The sequence below is a fragment of the Cyprinodon tularosa genome, unplaced genomic scaffold (assembly GCF_016077235.1).
Source record: "Cyprinodon tularosa strain WSP-4 unplaced genomic scaffold, ASM1607723v1 ctg277, whole genome shotgun sequence".
NCBI classification, from domain to species: domain Eukaryota; kingdom Metazoa; phylum Chordata; class Actinopteri; order Cyprinodontiformes; family Cyprinodontidae; genus Cyprinodon; species Cyprinodon tularosa.
The window spans coordinates 1,021,133-1,042,040 of NW_024038982.1; the positions used below are offsets into that span (position 1 = coordinate 1,021,133).

At 39.9% G+C, this 20,908-nt stretch overlaps 1 protein-coding gene across 1 annotated transcript; it reads left to right on the top strand.

Annotated features, from left to right (window-relative positions):
- Positions 1-1,814: 1,814 nt before the first annotated feature.
- il6r (interleukin 6 receptor) lies at positions 1,815-20,510 on the top strand. Its single transcript, XM_038290162.1, has 10 exons — positions 1,815-2,057; positions 3,708-4,346; positions 6,030-6,156; positions 8,613-8,803; positions 8,885-9,057; positions 9,154-9,295; positions 18,839-18,876; positions 18,995-19,055; positions 19,309-19,417; positions 19,513-20,510. The coding sequence occupies exons 1-10, from the start codon at positions 1,976-1,978 to the stop codon at positions 19,772-19,774; spliced, it is 1,824 nt and encodes a 607-aa protein (XP_038146090.1). The 5' UTR covers positions 1,815-1,975; the 3' UTR covers positions 19,775-20,510.
- The last annotated feature ends 398 nt before the right edge of the window (positions 20,511-20,908 follow it).

Genomic DNA, 20,908 nt, shown 5'->3' on the forward strand with positions numbered 1-20,908 from the left:
AAATTAGTAACTTTTGTAGCACTGACCCCTGAACTACTTTAGGTTTGGTTCATTTTAAAGCAGATTTAAAAGAGGAACCGGCCGTGAATTGCAAAAGTCAGATTTATCCCTCAATTCTGAATTAGGGTTTCAGTGTAGACGGGCATTTTGATACACCGATGTTTTTCAAATTCACTTTATTTTATCTACGGCTTCAAAGTTAGGATGGTTTTAATGATGGAAGAGGAATTTTCTCCCCAAATTCAATTCTTTTGCATCTTCTAACAGGATTTCTTCCAGGATTTCATCTAATTTAGCTCTATCTGTGCTTACATCAACTCTGACTAGCTCTCATTATGAAGAAAAAAAAATATCCTCACAGCATGATGTTCCACTAACATGTTTTATTGCCAGAATAAGATTCAGCCTAAACATCCCAAGTTCATGTCTACAAACAAGATATTAGTCATTTTGAGCATCAATGGTCCAAACAACTCCTTATATTGAAGAATGCTTTAAATTGAATAAAAAGACGAGGGAAAAATATCAGGTTAATATTGGTATGGTGATGCATGATTGTGAAGCACTTTTTTTTTAAATGAACAAAAGAAAGGCTGTTTTTTTTGGGCCCTGATTAAGGGAAGGTCGCAGCGATGATCCTAACTGGAGACCTTATTGTTTTATTTCCATTCAGACCTGCTTAGTTGATGAGCCAAAGCACACAGATGACCAGCATCTCCTATAGAAGGTCGTACTCCCTGACTTGCAGCAGGAAAGAGTGTCTGAGCATCTCCACCATTTTTTAGGGGTTAAGTTCCATGTTTTTATGAGCACCTCAGACGTACCAATCTTATTTAGTGTTATGCTGGTGTGTTACCTAGATACTTTTTTGGATACGGAGCAAAATCATTCATTTTGGCCTTATCGCATCAAAAAGACTTTGTTCTAGATGTCTGCTGTTTCCCGAATGACTTGCAAAGTAGACATCTTGGCTTTCTTTTAACAATTACTATCTTCTTGACACTTCTGCACAAAGGCCAAATAACATGGTAAATTTTTTAGACTCCTTGGAAACAAAACTTAAAATTCTGCATTACTGTGTCAATCTCTTATAATCTGATAAACAAACAGTGTCTATAGTGGTGATGAAAAAAAAATTGGTTATACAAAAACTTTTCCAATTAATTATTGGTTGATCATTTATTAATGACACAAAGTAGTGTTTTTCTGTTGTTGTTGGGATAATATCAAAGTGCACCTGTTTAGTAATGCTTAAAGAGAAAAAAAACAGATTTTAACCATGTAAATCTGTTTTCGTCTGGACGTGAGAGAAGACGGCAGTGATGGCAACACAGTCATAACCACTAAACAGACGAGACGACAGACAACTAGAGACGTCAATACCTTTAGGTTGAACCATAAAAACATGCATGTGATACTTATTTCTGTTTATTAGGTTGTATACATGATATACAGAAATATGAAGAAAGAAGATGAATAAATGACCTGTACCTATCTTTGGAAGAAAGATATGAATTATTCCAGAACTATATGAGTCATTATGTGACTTGAGTGTTTTATGTACAATATCTAAAAAATAGCAAAACTGAACATTAGCAGGGGTTAATATACATTTTAAAACTATACAAGAATCTTGAGTCTGATAAGAAGCAAAACCAATACAGAGTTCTCTGATAAGAAAAACACTATACAGTATTAGACCTGAATTCAGCTTTCGGGGGTGTTATTTTGTCACTGTGGAGGATTTCCTCTGTGCAACGGCACTGAACAGGGGGAAGAGCGCTGGGATTTCACAATAACGGGTCTTACGGACAGCACACTACTGCGTCCAGGCAGGCTCGGCTTTAATAATCCTGTCTGTACTGGAAAGCAGTCAGTTTCTTCTCAGGCTCATGAAGCCCAATGTTACCTGGTGTCCTGCAGCTGTAGTGTAGCTGTCGGAGATGGTGTGAGGACTTGAGGACCACTTTCAAAAATGGGTAATTTGCTCCGGCTTTTGGGCTTTCTGTGCATCATGCCAGTTAGTGGCAATTTTGACGGCATCTGTCCAAGAAAAGGTGAGTCCTCACTAAATAAATTCAATGTATTGAGTATTTTTATTAAGTTATTTTCTAAAGAAAATGTTCATATGTTGAGATTTGGTATGTTATGAATTCATTATTGTTGCCTACATAATCTTTAGATATATAAGTAATAAAACAGCCCCTTTAACGTGGATTTTGTGGACGTTCTATGAACTTTACTAATAATATGGAGTCGATCTAGCAGATGTTTAGTGTTTTATTAATGTTATATTTAATCATCCCTGTTGTATTCATTGAGCTGGCCAGTCCAACAAGCTTATTGCATCATTTTTTTTTTATATATTTAATTGAAAAAAATGTGGTATTTCAGTTTTCCAGTTTCTTTGTCTTTGATCTAACCCAAAATAGTTTTAGAAAAAAAGACGTTTACAGGTCATTTTTTTATCTCTCAGTATAGTGAGCAGGTGCACCAGATGCATGTAGCAGCTCTAAAAAAGAAAAACCTCACAAATCTTTCAAATAATACATAAAGTTAGGAATAAAACTATTTCACAAACATTATTTTCTTCAGTATCTTGTTCTTTACGTATGTTACCTGAAGAAAAATGCACAGAAAAAGAAGATAACATGGGTGGTCTAATATTTGTTTCCAAGACTTTATATATGTTTTAGTTTTCAGCTAAATCAAAGTATCTAGGTTAGAGGAACTACTGATGTTCATAAGTGAGATGATATGGAGAACATGAAGTTCTAGACGGAAGAGCGACTATGTAGACAAAATGCAGATTAAAAGAGGAAGTTTTAAAAGAGTTGGTGATTTTTGTTATGCAACGCTGCATCCTATCTGTGCTGTGCTTACTGATCTGAGAACGACACTTTGTACCTTAAGATCTTTTAAAGATACAGTGTTCGCATACAATATTGTACTAACAACTTGATCCTGAACATGGAGAAGATGAAGGAGATCAACGTTGACTTCAGGAAGAACCACGCTCCACTGCTCATCAACAGCTCAGCAGTAGAGGTGGTCAGCAGCACCAAATTCCTGGGGTTGCACATCACAGACAACCTCACCTGGACTGTAAACACTGGTAAAAAGGGCACAAAAGTGCACGTTCTTCCTGCGGAGGATGAGAAGAGCCCACCTGCCCTCATCCATCCTCACAACCTTCTACAGAATCACCATAGAGAGCGTTCTGACCAGCTGTCTCACTGTGTGGTGTGGAGGCTGCAACGCCTCAGTATGGAAGAACATGAGAAGAGTAGTTAGAACAGCAGAGAGGATCATCTGGGCACCTCTTCCCTCCATAAAAGACATTTCATCACAGCGCTGCGTGTGCCGAGCCCATAACATCATAAATGACACCTCACACCCCCACCATGGACTATTATCTCTGCTGCCCTGTGGGAAGAGACTTTGCAGCATTCAAAGCAGGTCCAGCAGATTCTGAAACAGCTTCCTCCCCACTGCCATTAGACTACTGAACTGTCACATTTCACTGTTAAGCTGCTGCTCATTTATTGTCTGAAAACTGTACAAAAAAAAATTGTGTTGTATACACTATGTGTATACAAAATTCAATAAAAGTTGTCTAAGTCTAAGTAACAAACGCAGCCAGCGTCCACTCTGGTTTGTAATTTGGCAACAAATGATTATTTTTCTGTGTTTGTGTATGACTGCAGAGCCTCCCCCTGGGGTGCTGGTGGTACCTCAAGGAAGCAGCCTGGAGCTGACCTGCGATGGACATGTGAGGGTGAATGGAGATAAAGTCAACCTATCAAGAAAAGTCTTAAGCACAAACAAGAGAAGATCTCCATCAGAAAGAACCCCGATCACGCTGCAAGTTAGAAGAAACACGATTTCTCCGAATAGAAGCAAGAAAACTTCTGCAGAAAGTGTGCAGTATCACTCTACAACCACAGCAGCTGGAGTCAACACTCTGCAAGGAGAAAACCAAAGCAATGAATATTCAAACAAGGAACGCTTCACTTCTCCACAAGTGGTCCAACCAACCCCTCTGAGCATGACTACAATATTGAGGGGAGAGTCCAAGTGGGAAGAAAACGAGAAGAAACCTGAGGCTGAATATAGAGATAAGGACTTGGGGGAAAGCAGCAGGGTTTCAAGAGGGGCTAAAATAAGGCCTCAGTGGAGGTGGAATAAACAGCTGGTGCAGAGAGCAGACAGAGACTGGGGAGAAATGGAATTTCTGAATGGCGGTAGCAGTCTGTCTCTGAGTTCAGTCAGACAGACGGACGCTGGAAAATACACATGTCATCAGAGGGGAGAAGAAACGCTCGCTGTTACAGTGATTGTTGCAGGTAAGTTACTGCACTTTTTGAAGAGGTTAGTAAGCAGCTATGAACTCCCACAGACCAGTTTAATCAAACTTGACAGTAACTGATTGGCTACGTTGGAAGTGTTGGAAAATCAATATAACAGGTAAATCCTTCCTTACCGGGGAGTTATCTTACTGTCTATTTTTTTTAAATGAATAAAGACAAAAAAAATTATTTAATTTTAATGCAATCAGTTACATGTAGTACATGATTAAGGTCTGTTCTTTAATTATTCCTCAAGTAACTCAACCAAAGGAAACATAAAACTAACAAACATAAAAAAATAAATGGTAAATAAATGTAAATTCAAAACATTCAAAACACGACTAATCAAGCTTATTAAATGTTAACTTTAAACCTTATGTTTGTCTTTGTCTAGAATTTGAAAAAAGGGTTTGCAATCTTATTTTGTTGATAAACTGATAGATTTTCAAATTGATAGTTATGCACAATGAAGTTGCAGATGAACTAAAATGAAGAATTGATTGGTCTGTCTACAGCCTCCATAATAGAACTACCTAGACTCTAATTCTTCCTGGTCAGATATAGATTGTTGTGTCATCTCTCTCTCCCCGCACATAGTTAGGATCTCCAAAGAGGCATCTTCAACAGTCTTGTAACTCAGATCAGCTCTAAAGGACAACTTCAGTCTAGAGCGTCAGCCTTCAGGTAGGGTTGTGGAAGGGAAATAGTGGCTGGCTGCAGTTTGGATCACTATGGTGCTAAATAAGAAGAAGAAAACACTTGATAAAGAAAAATTAAACGCAGAAATAACAGAACTTAAAGAAGAAAATAAAAGAAAATTACACAATACAAGGGAGAGTCTTGTCTTCTGCTCTTCCTAAACTGGCAGCATATCAACTAATCAGAGAAACTGGGATATATGTGGCTGTGACACACCGCACAGCCAGTGGGATATATAGAATATGTTTTTTTTTTCTTTGACATGTATCCAAGTCATTCCTACAAATGTGATTAAAAAAACTTAAACCATATACATTCATAGTTTAACTTGTGTACATGTTACAGTGCCATATTTAAAAAGAGCACCTTTAAGCAGGTGCTTTTCATTAGCCCACCCGTCTGTATTAATTCTTAATTTTATATATATATATATATATATATATATATATATATATATATATATATATATATATATATAATTTTATTTTTTTGTATTTTTTTTTTTGAGTCAGGCATTATATCTACATGGATATCTGTCTAAAATATTAACAAACAATCATTATTTTATATTGATGTAGTGTTGTTACAGGCAGTGATCTGTCTTTAAATGCGCTATATGGCTCCCTACCCAGGGCACCCTGACATGGGGCAACAGTCGCCTCTCAAATAAAAAATATTATTAGAGTTAATTCTTAGAGCTAATGTATAAGAACCCAGAAAGGTCAAGTAACACAGATTTCAACCGATTCCCACCACCAAGTGCGACTGGACCTCATATTTATTTTCTACTTCTTTGATTATTACTTCATTACAAGCTATGCAAGAACTTTCACTTGGACAGAAATCAGAATAACAAAACCAAAAGTGCACCTTCACTCATCCTTTCTCTTTACATTTATGCTGGCAAAAGCACTGCTGTACGAATTTAATTGCAGGTAGTTTGGAGCCAATAATGCCTGATAAAATATCTCTATATCTTAGATCCCCCTGAGACTCCCACTATGCTTTGCTACATGAAATCACCTTGGAGTAAAATTCGCTGTGAATCGAAGCCTCTGAACTCAATGATCAAGTATACACCTGACTGCTCTCTCTTCCTGAGCACAAGGTAAGAATGTGAAATACAGTACACAATAAGTCTAAAAATCTGTTTTATTTAGAATAAGACAATGACACATATTCTATAGGAATACCATACTAGGCTTACCATGTTCCCAATCAGCAGAGTTGTTTTTGACTAATGAGTACCAGGGGCAGCCTAAAGAAACCCAGAAATCCTAACTTAATTTTATTTTTATTTTTTTGAATTAGTGGAAATAAAGATAAATTCTCTCTACCTATTTAGATATAGAAATATTTGAGAGTGTCAAACTATTGATTCACAATACCAAATATCTCATTAAAGATTTTTAAGAAACACGCTTTGCAGTACAGAAACAAGGCTGAAGGCTGAGACATATTGACTGATACCTTTGTACCCACAGGCAACTCTGTTGGTTATAAATCTAAATCTAATCCCACAAGTACATCTAAAAAGAAAATAATAACATGAAACATTTCCACATAACTGTCAAGAATTTCCAAATGAAAGCTCATATTGTATGGATTTATTACACTTAAAGTAAAATGTGTTTCTAAATCTTGATAACTCTGGCTTACAAACAGGAAAACAAAGGTCAATTTGACCAATAAAAAGTTAATATTAAATAGAAATCTCTTGTTTCTAAAACATGTTTATTTCTATGCATTCAATACTCAGTTGTATGAATTACTGCATCAATGCTGGGTGGCATGGCAATGACTGGCCTGTGCTGCTGCTGATATGAAATAGAAGCCCAGGTTGAATTAGATCACCTGCCATGTTAGGTTGCTATCTGCCATTTTCCTCTTGGCCGTTTTTAACCGATTATCTATGGAGTTCAGGTCAGGAGAGTTTGCAGGCCAGTAAACTGAGTAAAACCATGAATTCTGAACCAGGTTTTTGTGCCAAATGCTAATAGAAAATAAAATCAGCATACAGCTTTTCAACAGAAGAAAGCATTAAGCTCTCATGTTTCCTGGTTGGTTGCATTGACTGTGGACTTAAACCCCAGTTTTATGACATTGTACACTATAAATAACTTACTGAGAAACAAATATAGGTTGTCTAGCAGAAGAAATTCTGTGCCTATCCTCTTGTTCTTCAGACACTTGCATCTTGATTGCCAAAGAAAAAGAAAAGCTCAAAAGAAAGACTCCAGGCTGGGAATCAAACCCAAAACCTTGTTGCTGCAAGGCAGCAGTGCTACCCACTGCTTCACTGGGCAGCCCCTATTTCAATTCGCTTTATTTATTTATTTTATATAGCACCATTTCACAACAGATGTCATCTAGAGGCACTTTACAATTCAATCTGATCATACAGACAAATTGATTCAAATTTGTCTATCTAAGGAAAACCAGCTGATTGTATCAACTCATTTACTCAAAGACAATCCCTCACACCAAGCATGCTTGTAGCAACAGTGGAGAGGAAAAACTCCCTTTTAACAGGAAGAAACCTGCAGCAGAACCAGGCTCAGTGTGAGCGGCCATATGCTGAGGCCAACTGGGGTTCAAGAAGACAGATGCAGACACACAGATAGAAGCAGAGATTCAAAAGGCAACTGTCAACCAGCTCCTCAGGCGGCCACGTCCAGGAAACAGACACCCAGGCAGACGAGCTCTGAGCCAGCTCCCATGTCATAGGATGAAGAGCACGCTTATCCAGCCAGTCACAGTCAGAGAAACAAGACTACACTAAAAAACAGGCCGAGCTTGAAGATCTATAAACAAAGGCGTTGGTGGCATCAGCACAGCTGATATTCCTCACAGCCAAACAGGAACAGAGCAGATGAAGCTACTATGAGAAAAAGCAGATAGACCATAATGTTAGAAATTGAACTAACAAATTCTACAGAGTGGGAAAATAGAGATAGAATAAGCCTACCCTTAAAAGTAAACAGGCTGTTTGCATCACAGCCTAAAACTGGTAGAGGAGCCTGATAACTAAAAGATCTGCCTCCCATTCTACTTTTAGAAATTCTAGGAACCGCTAGTGAACCTGCAGATTGAGAATTAAGTGCTCTTTTAGGAACATAATGAACAATCATATCTCTGATATAAGATGGAGCTTAGCCATTTAAGGCTTTATTATTTGAGAAGGAGGATTTTAAATTCTCTTCTGGATTTAATAGGACGCAAATGAAGAGATGCTAGGATAGGAGAGATAGGATCTCTCTTTTTAACTTTTGTCAGGGTTGAAAATTCATAATTCTCAATTTTTTAGAAATGCACCTAAATACTCACGAGGTGAATAGAGATGGGAAAAAGATGTCCCCCATGTAAGAGTAACACTTCTTCATTGTATTTTTACTCAAGAAGAATGAAGAAGTAGTAAAAGTTATGTAATCCTACAGACAAAAATACTAATATCCGCTATGTAATGTATACCCACTAAAAACTTATGAGCATCCAATACATTACTGTTTTTCTCTATACTGTAGTCTTTTTTATTTGTATTTTTTTCATCTCTTTTTTTTCTAGAGATCTTCCTCAGACAAAGATAGAGGACTTCCAGCAAATCCCATGCTCCTACTCGTCTCGGCGTTCTCGTTGTTGGTGTGCTCTGGAGAACAATGATGAGGGGAGGACTACCCATACGGCCTTCCTGTGTGTCACAAATATCTTAGGCAATGCCACCAGTCCTCCAATTTATTTCACACCTCTGGATATTTGTAAGTAGGTCTGTTATCATTCAACAGTTTTACACTATATAAAGCTTTTATAATCGCTTGAACCCATTTCTGCTACCCTAGTGAAGCCAAACCCTCCATCCAAGGTGACAGCCTACCTGGTGGAGAAGGTAGAGAGGATGATACAGGTAACCTGGAACTTACCAGAGTCCTGGAATCAGCCAAAGTACCCAGATGAATATTATGACATAATTTATGAGATCAGATACAGACCACTTATCTCCTCACATGAACAGGTACTGTTGATTGGTGAATAGTTCAGTCATGAATGTCATGCTGTGTAATCTAGGTTGTTTCAGTTGACTGAGGTCTTGTTTTATGTGTCTTCACAGAAAAATGATGTCAAAGAGCGGCATTACACCATCACTGATGCTCTACCTGGTACTGACTACCTGATTCAGCTCAGGAGTAAAGAGGAATATGACGGTCACTGGAGTGAGTGGACTACACCTATCATTGCCAGGAGCTGGACAGGTAGAATGAAACAAACATGCCCAATAGAGGTCTAAAATGTGACTATTTCAGAAGGATCATGAATATTATGCTGCCCTCACGATGTGTTGCTCTTACAAAGCTAGACAGCTAGCTAACACTTGGCTTGAAAATAATCCAGTCCTTAGTAGTTTTCTTGTTTTATTTTGCAACTCTTTGGCTGGTTTGTTTTCTTTTCTTTACTTTTCTTTGTAAAACTATAACAAGACACAAAAGTATACATCAAATACAGATACAGAAAACAACTAGGCTACAGCAAACAAATAACTCTCAACTCAAGCCAACTAGCTAACGATGTAGCTCTAAATACTAATTGAGAAACGTAAACTTTCCAACAAAATATTCCACAATACCAGAATGACAACAGATGAAATTAACTTACAGACAAATAGTGTCCAAGGAACAAACGTGTCCAAAGTCGTCTGAAGGGCTAGTGAAAACAGCAACCGTGCAGCTGGAAGAGCTCTGCTTAACTGCCCAAAATTCCACATGCAAACTGTGTCCACTAGATGTCAGCAAAGTTCCAAATTTTAACCAACAATTTCCCATGCAATTCTTAACAAACATAGTGGCAGAGTCAGCACACTCCCCGCTTGGCAAAATATGATTTTGACACCATAGTTACAGAAAATTCAATCAGTCCATCTTCAAAGGCCTTCAGAAAGCAGAACAATAACTTCTGAGACAGGTCTGTGGAAAACCTTGACTTGTCCTCCTTTTGTTGTCTTCACTTCTACCCTGCGTACAATCTTGTCACTGCTTGGTAAAGTTTTCACAATAATTCCAATGGGCCAATCGTTCCTGTGGGCTTGATTGTCTTTAAGCAAGACAACATCTCCCACCTTTATGTTTTTCTCTAGCCGAGTCCATTTTCTGCGCACTTGTAAAGTGGACAAATATTCCTGTTTCCATCTCTTCCAAAAGGTATCAGCAAGACATTGGACATGTTTCCATTGTTTACCTTGGAGATCACCCATCTTGAATTGACCAGAAGGAGCTGATACTGTGCTTGACTTTTGAGTAAGCAACATGGCCGGAGTGAGGATTGTTGGCATCTCAGGATCATTGGATACAGGGACCAGAGGTCTGGCATTCATGATCGCCATGACTTCAGCCATGAGAGTGCTCAAAACCTCGTGTGTGAGATGAGTGTGTCCTGTCTGAAGTAACAAGGCATCCAGAATGCGTCTGGCTACACCGATAAGTCTCTCCCATGAACCACCCATGTGTGATGAATGTGGTGTGTTAAAAATCCATGTGCATCCTTTGCTTTGGAGATAGGATTCAATCACTGCCTCCTTAGAGATGATGTTCAGTTCTCTGCATGCACCCACGAAGTTGGTTCCCCTATCGGATCGGAGAAGTTTGGCAGGACCACGGATAGCAAAAAACCTCCTCAGAGCATTGATAAAGCTATCTGTTGACATGGATTCCACCAGCTCTATGTGCACAGCTCTGGTTGACATACAGGTGAAAAGGACTGCCCACCGTTTACTATTAGCACTTCCTCCTCTTGTGCGACGTGTACTGATGGTCCATGGTCCAAAAATATCAAGGCCCACATTTGTGAATGGAGGTTCAGGTGTAAGTCTGTCTCTGGGCAGATCTGCCATTTTCTGTTTTTGTAGATGTCCACGTAGTTTGCGGCAGATAACACATTTATGGATTACAGAAGACACCAGACGCTTGGCTCCAATAATCCAATAACCAGCAGCTCGAAGAGCTCCCTCTGTTATGTGGCGACCTTGGTGAGCCACCTCTTTATGAAAAAATCTCACAAGTAATGTGGCAATGTGGCATGTTCGGGGAATGATCAGTGGATGTTTCTCTTCGTTTGACATCTCTGCAGACGAAATACGACCTCCAACTCTCAGCAAATCATTACTGTCTTTCACAGGGTTAAGTTTCTGAAGTGGGCTTTGTTTAGGAAGTGTCGCTCCTTTCTCAAGACATTTAAGCTCTTCTTTGAAAGCCTCTTGTTGGATGTCATGAATGATTAGAATTTCAGCCTTTTTAAGCTCCACCGTACTGGGAATTTTGGCGAAACGTTTCCCTGTTTCACGTTCTGCATCCCTCATGATTCTTCTTAAAGGAGACGGCGACACTCATGAGTCTGGCAATAGTGTTACAGAGTCTTGTCCAATCTGAGAATCGCTCAAATCGATGTGAACCTAGCTGACCTGATGAGGTGCGAGTAGTCAGGACTGTCACAATGGGTCTAATTTCAACATCAGTTTCAGGCTCCACCAGATTGAAGTTGTTGGTTTCGGGGGGCTTTTCTGCAGAATCTGATTTCAAAAAACCGGGACCTGTAAACCAGTTGGTCTGTTGTAAGTACTCTGCTGCAGTAAACCGGGTGGCATGGTCTGCAGGGTTCTGATTTGTGGAAACATAGTGCCACTGGTTTGGACAAGAAGATTGCCTTATTCTTGCCACTCTGTTGGACACATACACATAAAATCTTCTTGAAGAATTATGGATGTAGCCAAGTACAATCTTGCTGTCTGTAAAAAATGTAACTGCATCCACACTGATGTCCATTTCTTCTTGGATGACTTCGTACATCTGTACAGCCAACACAGCAGCACAAAGTTCAAGGCGTGGAATAGTGTGTGCAGGCTTTGGAGCCAGCTTGGACTTACCCATGACAAAGCCAACATGGTATGTTCCATCAACGTCAACCGCTCTCATGTAGGCTACAGCTCCTATCGCGAGTGTAGATGCATCTGAAAAAATGCATAACTCCTTCCTTAGCAGTAATGTGGGTGAAATGGGGAAATAGCTCCTCCTAATGTGAAGATCCTCCAGGGCTTTCAGAGAGTTCTTCCATGTGTTCCATTCTGCTTCTTTCTCAGAAGGTAGTGGAGAATCCCACTCATCTTGATGTGATGAAAGTTCACGCAGAAGTGCTTTTCCTTGCATTATAATTGGGGCCACAAATCCCAAGGGGTCAAAGAGACTATTTACTGTAGACAGAATGCCTCTCTTGGTGAATGGTTTTGTTTCACTTGAAACCTGGAATGTGAAGCTGTCAGTTTCTAAATTCCAAGAAAGTCCGAGGCTGCGCTGGAGAGGGAGTGGATCTGCACCAAGCTCCAACTCCTTTAGATCACTTGCTCGATCTTCTTTAGGTAAGGCTTCCATTACCTGCCTGCTGTTCGATGCTACTTTGTGCAGCCTTATATTGGATTCTGCAAGCATCTGTTTCGTTCTTTTCAGGAGGTCAACTGCTTCGTCAGTTGTGGTAACTGAAATTAGTCCATCGCAAACATAAAACTGTCTCTCCACAAACTGTCTTGCATCAGAACCATGTTCATTCTCACCCTTTTTAGCAGCCCTTCTCATGCAGTATATAGCAACGGCAGGTGATGGTGTGTTTCCAAACACGTGGACCTTCATTCTGTACTCTGCAATGTTTTTGTCAAGGTTGTTGTCTTCATACCAGAGGAAACGGAGATAATCTCTATGATCCTCTCTGACAAGAAAACAGTAGAACATCTGCTGTATATCTGCTGTGACAGCTACCAGTTCTCTTCGAAACCTTAAAAGAACTCCTATCAGAGTGTTGTTCAAATCTGGCCCCTTCAGAAGTACATCATTCAAAGACACTCCTTCATATGCAGCACTTGAGTCAAACACCACCCTGATCTGTCCTGGTTTTTTTGGGTGGTAGACACCAAAAGTTGGAAGATACCAGTGTTCTTTACCTTCTTCTAAAGGCGGCGCTAGTTCAGCTTGATCTTTATCAAGCATTTTTTGGATGAACTCCTTGAAGTGTTCTTTCATTTCTGGCTTTTTCTGAGTGAGCCAAGGCGCTTCATAGCATGTTCTCGGTTACTTGTAAGAAGCTGTCTTGGAGAATAAAATGGTAAAGGGGCTACCCAGCTATGATCCTCATTTTGATAGACTTCTTTATCCATAATTTTCAGAAAAGCTTTGTCGTTTACGGACAGTCCTGATTTGTTATCGTCCTTGGATCTTTCAAATACTGAGTGTTCTTGATTCTCTGAGTACATAGGTTGAATGTCTCCACGTGCAAGGGGATGGATCTGATGTTGTTGTGGGGTGCCATAATTTTCCCTTATTTGGAAGCTGTTTGGACATGGACTGAGGAAGGATGTGCGCCCATTCTGCAGCACGTTTGCCTTAAAGGCACTGACCTTTGTAGATCCATGGAAACTTCCCACACAAACATCACCCACTACAACCCAACCCAAATCAAGTCGCTGTGCATATGGAGCATCATGAGGTCCATTTATTTGTTCTCTCACCTTATGCACTCGTATGACATCTCTTCCTAGCAGCAGCAGGATAGGGGCATCTGGGTCCACTGCTGGAATCTTGTGGGCGATTGACTTTAGATGAGAGTGATGTTGTGCTGCTTCGGGTGAAGGTATTTCCAGTCTGTCATCTGGCACCATATGACATTCAATTAAGGTAGGAAGCGGTATCTGAACTTTTCCATCCATAGACTTTAGAACAAAGTTATCAGCTCTTCTACCAGACGTCTCTGTAGTTCCAGAACAGGTTTTTAATGTGTATGGAGCTGTGTTGGCTTTAACTTCAAACAAGTCAAAAAACTCTGTCTTTGCGAGCGATTTATTGCTTTGCTCATCAAGAACAGCATACATTTTAACTGCTTTGTCTTCTCTTCCTACAGGGTATGCTTTAACTAAACAAATCTTAGCACATGAACGTGAGCCATCTAAGTTATTGCAAACCTCTGTGCACTTTGATGTGATGGGTGTGTTTTCACCTGGCTCGCCACTGTCCTCTTTGTCAGAACCACAGGTCTCAGTTGTAGCTGAGGGAGTATTTGGATGTAAAGCTGTTAAGTGTGTCTCACTTTGACACTCAAAACATTTAATGGTTGCTTTGCAATCCTTTGCCATGTGCTGAGTTGATCCGCAACATCTGTAGCAGATATAATTATCTTTAAGATAAGCCCTGCGTTCTCCGATGGGTTTGTTCCTAAAGGTTCTGCACTTTTGGAGTGGATGAGGCTTTTTGTGAATTGGACATTCCCGAGCTGGATCTATGACCTTTTTCTTTGATGAAAGAGTACTGCAATCTGCAGACTTTGAAGGAATTTCTGTTTTGTGTGTTGACACTGAAAAACTGCTGTTGAACCTGGTCTTCTTATCTGACTTTGAGAACATGTAGCTGTTTGAGGTGGTAAGCACAAAGCTAGGGTCATTTCTCACCTTAGCCTGTTTTCTAACAAACTGAGAGAAGAAAGAAAATGGAGGAAATGGCACTTCATAGTCCTCTTTGTACTTGGATGCTTGAGTTATCCATTTTTCTTGTAAGCTGTGAGGTAACTTTTCCACAATGGGATTTACGCCACGAGCTGTGTCTAGATAAGTAAGGCCTGGCAAGTATCCTTCTACTTTTGCACATTCTAGCTCAAGTAGAATGTCACCAAGTTCTCGTAGTTTGTCGTTGTCTTTGTTTGTTAGCTTTGGAAAGTTTTCTAATTTCTTAAACAGTGCATTTTCTATAACCTCTGGCATTCCATAGCATTCCTCTAAACGTTGCCACACCATGTTGAGGCCTGCTGCGGGATTAAGAACATGCACAGAACGTATTCTCATTGCTTGTTGCGATGAATCTAGTCCCAGCCATTTAACCATCAAGTCCAGTTCCTCTCTGGGTGACAAGTTCAAGTCCTGCGTGGCGCCACGAAAGGATGCTTTCCATGACCAATAGTGTTCAGGACGGTCGTCAAATTTTAAAAGACCTGAACTGACAAACTCACGTCTCATCAAGTACTTTGCAAGATCATGTGCTCCTTGTGGCTCTGGCACAAATCCTCTGTCAGATTGATGAGGTTGCTGAGTTCTGTCCAAGTGTGTGAGCGGTTGATCCCACTTGCTTGGTTTTTCACGTTTGAACTCAATTTTTTCTAATTTTGGATATCTGTATCTTTGGCATGTGATGGTTGCTTCGGTAGAATCTGGACCTCGTTCCGGTGGCAAAGTGTCACGAAATAGCTCAGCATGTTGCTCGATATAGTTGCTAGTCTGTTCAATAGGACTGAGAGGTTCTTCTGTGGTGTGTAATTCTTTTAGCTTCTCCCCGCTTTCAATCTCTTCCTCTTCATAAGCCGTAGCTTCAGCCTCAGCAGCGGCAGCAACTCTCTGGCTTTGAAGAATGTGGAGACTGGCTTCAAGGTCCGCTTTCTGCTTCAACACACTCGCTTCAAGGTCAGCCTTTTGTTTAATTACACTAGCTTCCTTTTCAGCATACGCCAGTTGAGCCTGAGCAGCTTTAGCTTTGGCCCGTGCTTTAACTGCCGACGAAGCAGTTGATACTGACGTCCTGCTTGACCGTTGTGAAGAACGAGATGATCTTTTGGATGACTGCGATGCAACGTCACTTACTTGCAGAGGTGATTTTCTCTCAGCTTGCAGATTAGCATCTGTTTCTTGCTCTGTCGATTTTGGTCGATCCATGGTGTCCTTAGCGTAGTCCTTCGTATATTTCTTGCCAGAACGTAGACTCATGACGAGTTTGAACCCGCTGCGTAATTGTCTTTTTACTATGCTGCCCTCACGATGTGTTGCTCTTACAAAGCTAGACAGCTAGCTAACACTTGGCTTGAAAATGATCCAGTCCTTAGTAGTTTTCTTGTTTTATTTTGCAACTCTTTGGCTGGTTTGTTTTCTTTTCTTTACTTTTCTTTGTAAAACTATAACAAGACACAAAAGTATACATCAAATACAGATACAGAAAACAACTAGGCTACAGCAAACAAATACACTATATTGCCAAAAGTATTTGCTCACCCATCCAAATTATTGGAATCAGGTGTTCCAATCACTTCCATGGCCACAGGTGTATAAATTCAAGCACCTAGGCATGCAGACTGTTTTTACAAACATTTGTGAAAGAATGGGTCGCTCTCAGGAGCTCAGTGAATTCCAGCGTGGAACTGTGATAGGATGCCACCTGTGCAACAAATCCAGTCGTGAAATTTCCTCGCTCCTAAATATTCCACAGTCAACTGTCAGCTGTATTATAAGAAAATGGAAGTGTTTGGGAACGACAGCAACTCAGCCACGAAGAGGTAGGCCACGTAAACTGACGGAGCGGGGTCAGCGGATGCTGACGCGCATAGTGCGAAGAGGTCGCCAACTTTCTGCAGAGTCAATCACTACAGACCTCCAAACTTCATGTGGCCTTCAGATTAGCTCAAGAACAGTGCGCAGAGAGCTTCATGGAATGGGTTTCCATGGTCGAGCAGCTGCATCCAAGCCATACATCACCAAGTGCAATGCAAAGCGTCGGATGCGGTGGTGTAAAGCACGCCGCCACTGGACTCTAGAGCAGTGGAGACGCGTTCTCTGGAGTGACGAATCGCGCTTCTCCATCTGGCAATCTGATGGACGGGTCTGGGTTTGGCGGTTGCCAGGAGAACGGTACTTGTCTGACTGCATTGTGCCAAGTGTAAAGTTTGGTGGAGGGGGGATTATGGTGTGAGGTTGTTTTTCAGGAGCTGGGCTTGGCCCCTTAGTTCCAGTGAAAGGAACTCTGAATGCTTCAGCATACCAAGACATTTTGGACAATTCCATGCTCCCAACTTTGTGGGAACAGTTTGGAGCTGGCCCCTTCCTCTTCCAACATGACTGTGCACCAGTGCACAAAGCAAGGTCCATAAAGACATGGATGACAGAGTCTGGTGTGGATGAACTTGACTGGCCTGCACAGAGTCCTGACCTCAACCCGATAGAACACCTTTGGGATGAATTAGAGCGGAGACTGAGAGCCAGGCCTTCTCGTCCAACATCAGTGTGCGACCTCACAAATGCGCTTCTGGAAGAATGGTCAAAAATTCCCATAAACACACTCCTAAACCTTGTGGACAGCCTTCCCAGAAGAGTTGAAGCTGTTCTAGCTGCAAAGGGTGGACCGACGTCATATTGAACCCTATGGATTAGGAACGGGATGTCACTTAAGCTCATATGTGAGTCAAGGCAGGTGAGCAAATACTTTTGGCAATATAGTGTAACTCTCAACTCAAGCCAACTAGCTAACGATGTAGCTCTAAATACTAATTGAGAAACGTAAACTTTCCAACAAAATATTCCACAATACCAGAATGACAACAGATGAAATTAACTTACAGACAAATAGTGTCCAAGGAACAAACGTGTCCAAAGTCGTCTGAAGGGCTAGTGAAAACAGCAACCGTGCAGCTGGAAGAGCTCTGCTTAACTGCCCAAAATTCCACATGCAAACTGTGTCCACTAGATGTCAGCAAAGTTCCAAATTTTAACCAACAATTTCCCATGCAATTCTTAACAAACATAGTGGCAGAGTCAGCACAGATATCTTAAAGCTTCACGTACGTTTAGAACTTCAGATTTAGGCTATTACTGTCTCTGACAGTTTTATGTTGCAAAGATTCTTGAAACACAGCATAGTATATGTAAAAACACAATGAGTGGAAATGAACAGTGCCTTGGTTAAATTGATACTAACTGCACCAGGTTTTGCAACATTCTACTAAAAACCTGAGAATGGTTTGAGGGGTTTCTGTATGAAAGACTAATGCAAAACTGTTTGTAGAAGGTAAATATTACATATATTTGTATTTTGCATCTTTACTTTGGGTTGCTTGCATATTATCCAGGACAATTAATTCCTTTTAGGATTCAGCCATGAAGTTAGTATGGTTATCCCTGCGTTATTTACTTTCAGCAAAAATAAAGATGTTTACCTGAAGTTCCCAAAGGTTGTTTTGATAATACTTATGGGAGAGTGGTAAAGAATAATATTTAAAAGATAATCATTTTAGTTTTTACGTTGTAGAAGGTATAGCAAATGTGTGAAAAGGTTGTCAGGTCAGATAAAACCCAACTACTCTTTCTGGTCTGTATATGAACTGCTTTGTGTGCCATAAAAGGAAGATTTAACACATAATTGCCATGGTGAAACATGGATTGGGCTGCATCATGCTGTTGGGATGTTTTTTGAGAACAAAAACAAGGCAGCTGGTCAGAGTTATTTGAGCAGAGGATAATTTAGGCTGAATGAAGAGTAGTTTAGGTGGAAAAGTTGTTAAGTTCTACAAAATACTTGAGCACTGGGTGTGGGTTCACCTCTTAAAGCTTTCAGCTTAAAATAAAGAACCTTCCAGGGCTTGTGTTGTGTTTGCCTGTAACTATTTAAAAACATTACAGCGCTCTGCCATTAATCATTATATACAGTACTCGAGTTGAGGGCGGATGAGGGGGGATGGCATCCCCCTTTTTAAATGACCATGCCCCCATACCATCCCCTGTGACATTTTATTACTGGATGTGCAAAATTTCTACTATATATTAAAAGTAATGGCATTAATATTGCCCTTTTAGCATTTGTCGGGCTGTGGGCTTATGAGTAGCCTATCTATCTATCTATCTATCTGTCTGTCTGTCTGTCTGTCTGTCTGTCTGTCTGTCTGTCTGTCTGTCTATCTATCTATCTATCTACATGTCTGCGCAAACGCTAACTGTTTATGTTTTGTTGCTTTTTTTTTAGCTAATGTAGAAGAGGAGGGTCAACCAATGACCACAATGGTAGGAAGTGTATCTTTGGATTCAAGGGATAAACGTATTCACAAATAGAAGATATATATATATATATATAACTTTTTTCCTTTTTGTCTAAATTTGGTCCTTTTTTTGTTGTTATCAGGATGTCTTGCCCTCCATCGAAGACTTGGGGTCTGGTTTTCCTGAGGAAATGTATCTTGATGGTTAGTTCTCCCGCTGTAAACGGTTTCTGTGAGCACATTTTAAAGCCAAGCACAACAAGTGGGAGGAAACACCCCGAAACTACCCCATACCTCACTGGGTTTGAACAGGAAACCATGGTATCATAATAACTGAGGCTTAACAGCTAAACAAGCCACAAGAGACATGGTTGTCCTTAAATAAAACGCCTTCTTTTAATACAGTTGTTTGTGTTACCATAAAAAGTCCTGTGGTTTTCATCTCTTTTCACTGCAGGTACAACTCATGAAATATGTATCAACTTATGCCAAACTCAGTATCATGTCCTATGGATCTCTGCCACTCTTGCCATCACCTCTGTCATTTTGACTGTCTACATTTTAAGGTTAATATTTATTTTATTTTTTTATAAGACAACATTTAAGAGTGATAGCTTTAGCCAGGTTATTCATTTAAATGATTGCTCTTTTTTTATTTCAGACACAAAGATAGGTTTATGTCCAAACTCCACAGACTTACCATCACCCACAGTGATCACGTGTCTCCACCTCCCCCTTCCATCCCTTCGACCCCAGAGAGAGAGAATCTTATGTCTGGTTCTGACTCTCAGCTTTATAAGCAGCTACCATCGAGTGAGACACAAGACAAGGAGGAAAATGAGGAAGAACAAACTGAGATGGACCGAGTAGAAGCTATGAACTTCAACAACAAAAGTTATTTCTTCCTGGAGATAGAGCGATGAACAGCCAAGAGGCTCGGTCATGTTACAGGTTCAGAAACCAGCTGACACAATGACTCTTAGCTGGAGAAAGTACACTCAGGAGAAGCTTGTACAGACTGCATTTTATTGTATATGTCATGCTTGTGATTAAATGGGACTTTTTTTCTTTTTCCTTGTCTGCTTTAATGTTGTGAAATCAACTGTGTATGCTGGTTTATCACACATTTTTATTAAATCTATTTCTGCCTTTTAAATCTCTAAATCAAAAGAGGGTTTTGCCACTTTTAAGAAGAAAAAAAAATCATTACTATAAGTAAGCAAAGCCCTCATCATGAGTTGCATTCTAATTTCACTGACTTGTCTATTTAACATTTTGTCTCATAACCATGAGGTATTTTCGAATATTAAGTCAGCCTGTAGTGTATTAAGTCAACATATTAATATGTATAATACGTATGCTCATTATACTTTTCTACCTAAAAGATATGGCATCCCTATTTAATTAATACATTTACTGATTATGTATCTCATTGATGAGTTAGTTATTGATTGGTTGACATATCTTTATTTGGATGTTGCTACCTCTTTATGTCTTAGCTTTCTCATTATTATGTTTGGTTTATATTATAAGTACTGGTGGGACAAGTTAAACATATGATCTAGAGGCTTTGTAATCACTTAATTTCCTTTTTATTAAACTGTTTGACACAATAAGCAAAGTTCATCAGTCTAAATAAACTGGATCTATAAAAATGTATACTTGGATGGTGTACAGCAATTTTTATCTTTACTTAGTAAAAACAAGGCATTTAGGTTCAAACATTTTTGTCCAACCACACAAAGTATCACAATTGAAAATGTCCAACTCTGATATCCAATTAGTTCAGTGGTTCCCAAAGATTTTCTTCTGGGCCCCCCTTTGGATTACAATAAAATTTCCACGCGTTTCAGGTGCATAGCTAAGTCTTACATACAGAGTCTGTTAGCCAAGGGTAGATCGGACTATCTTTTTTTTTTTTTTTTACAGTGTCCTGTCTGGCAATGTTGCAATAACAATAATTGTTTTGATGCCAAAAAGAGAGCCAAACACATTTAGCTTTCACAAGTTGTGCTTCACTTGTAGCGCTATCCCACAGTAAGTCTATCGCCATAGTA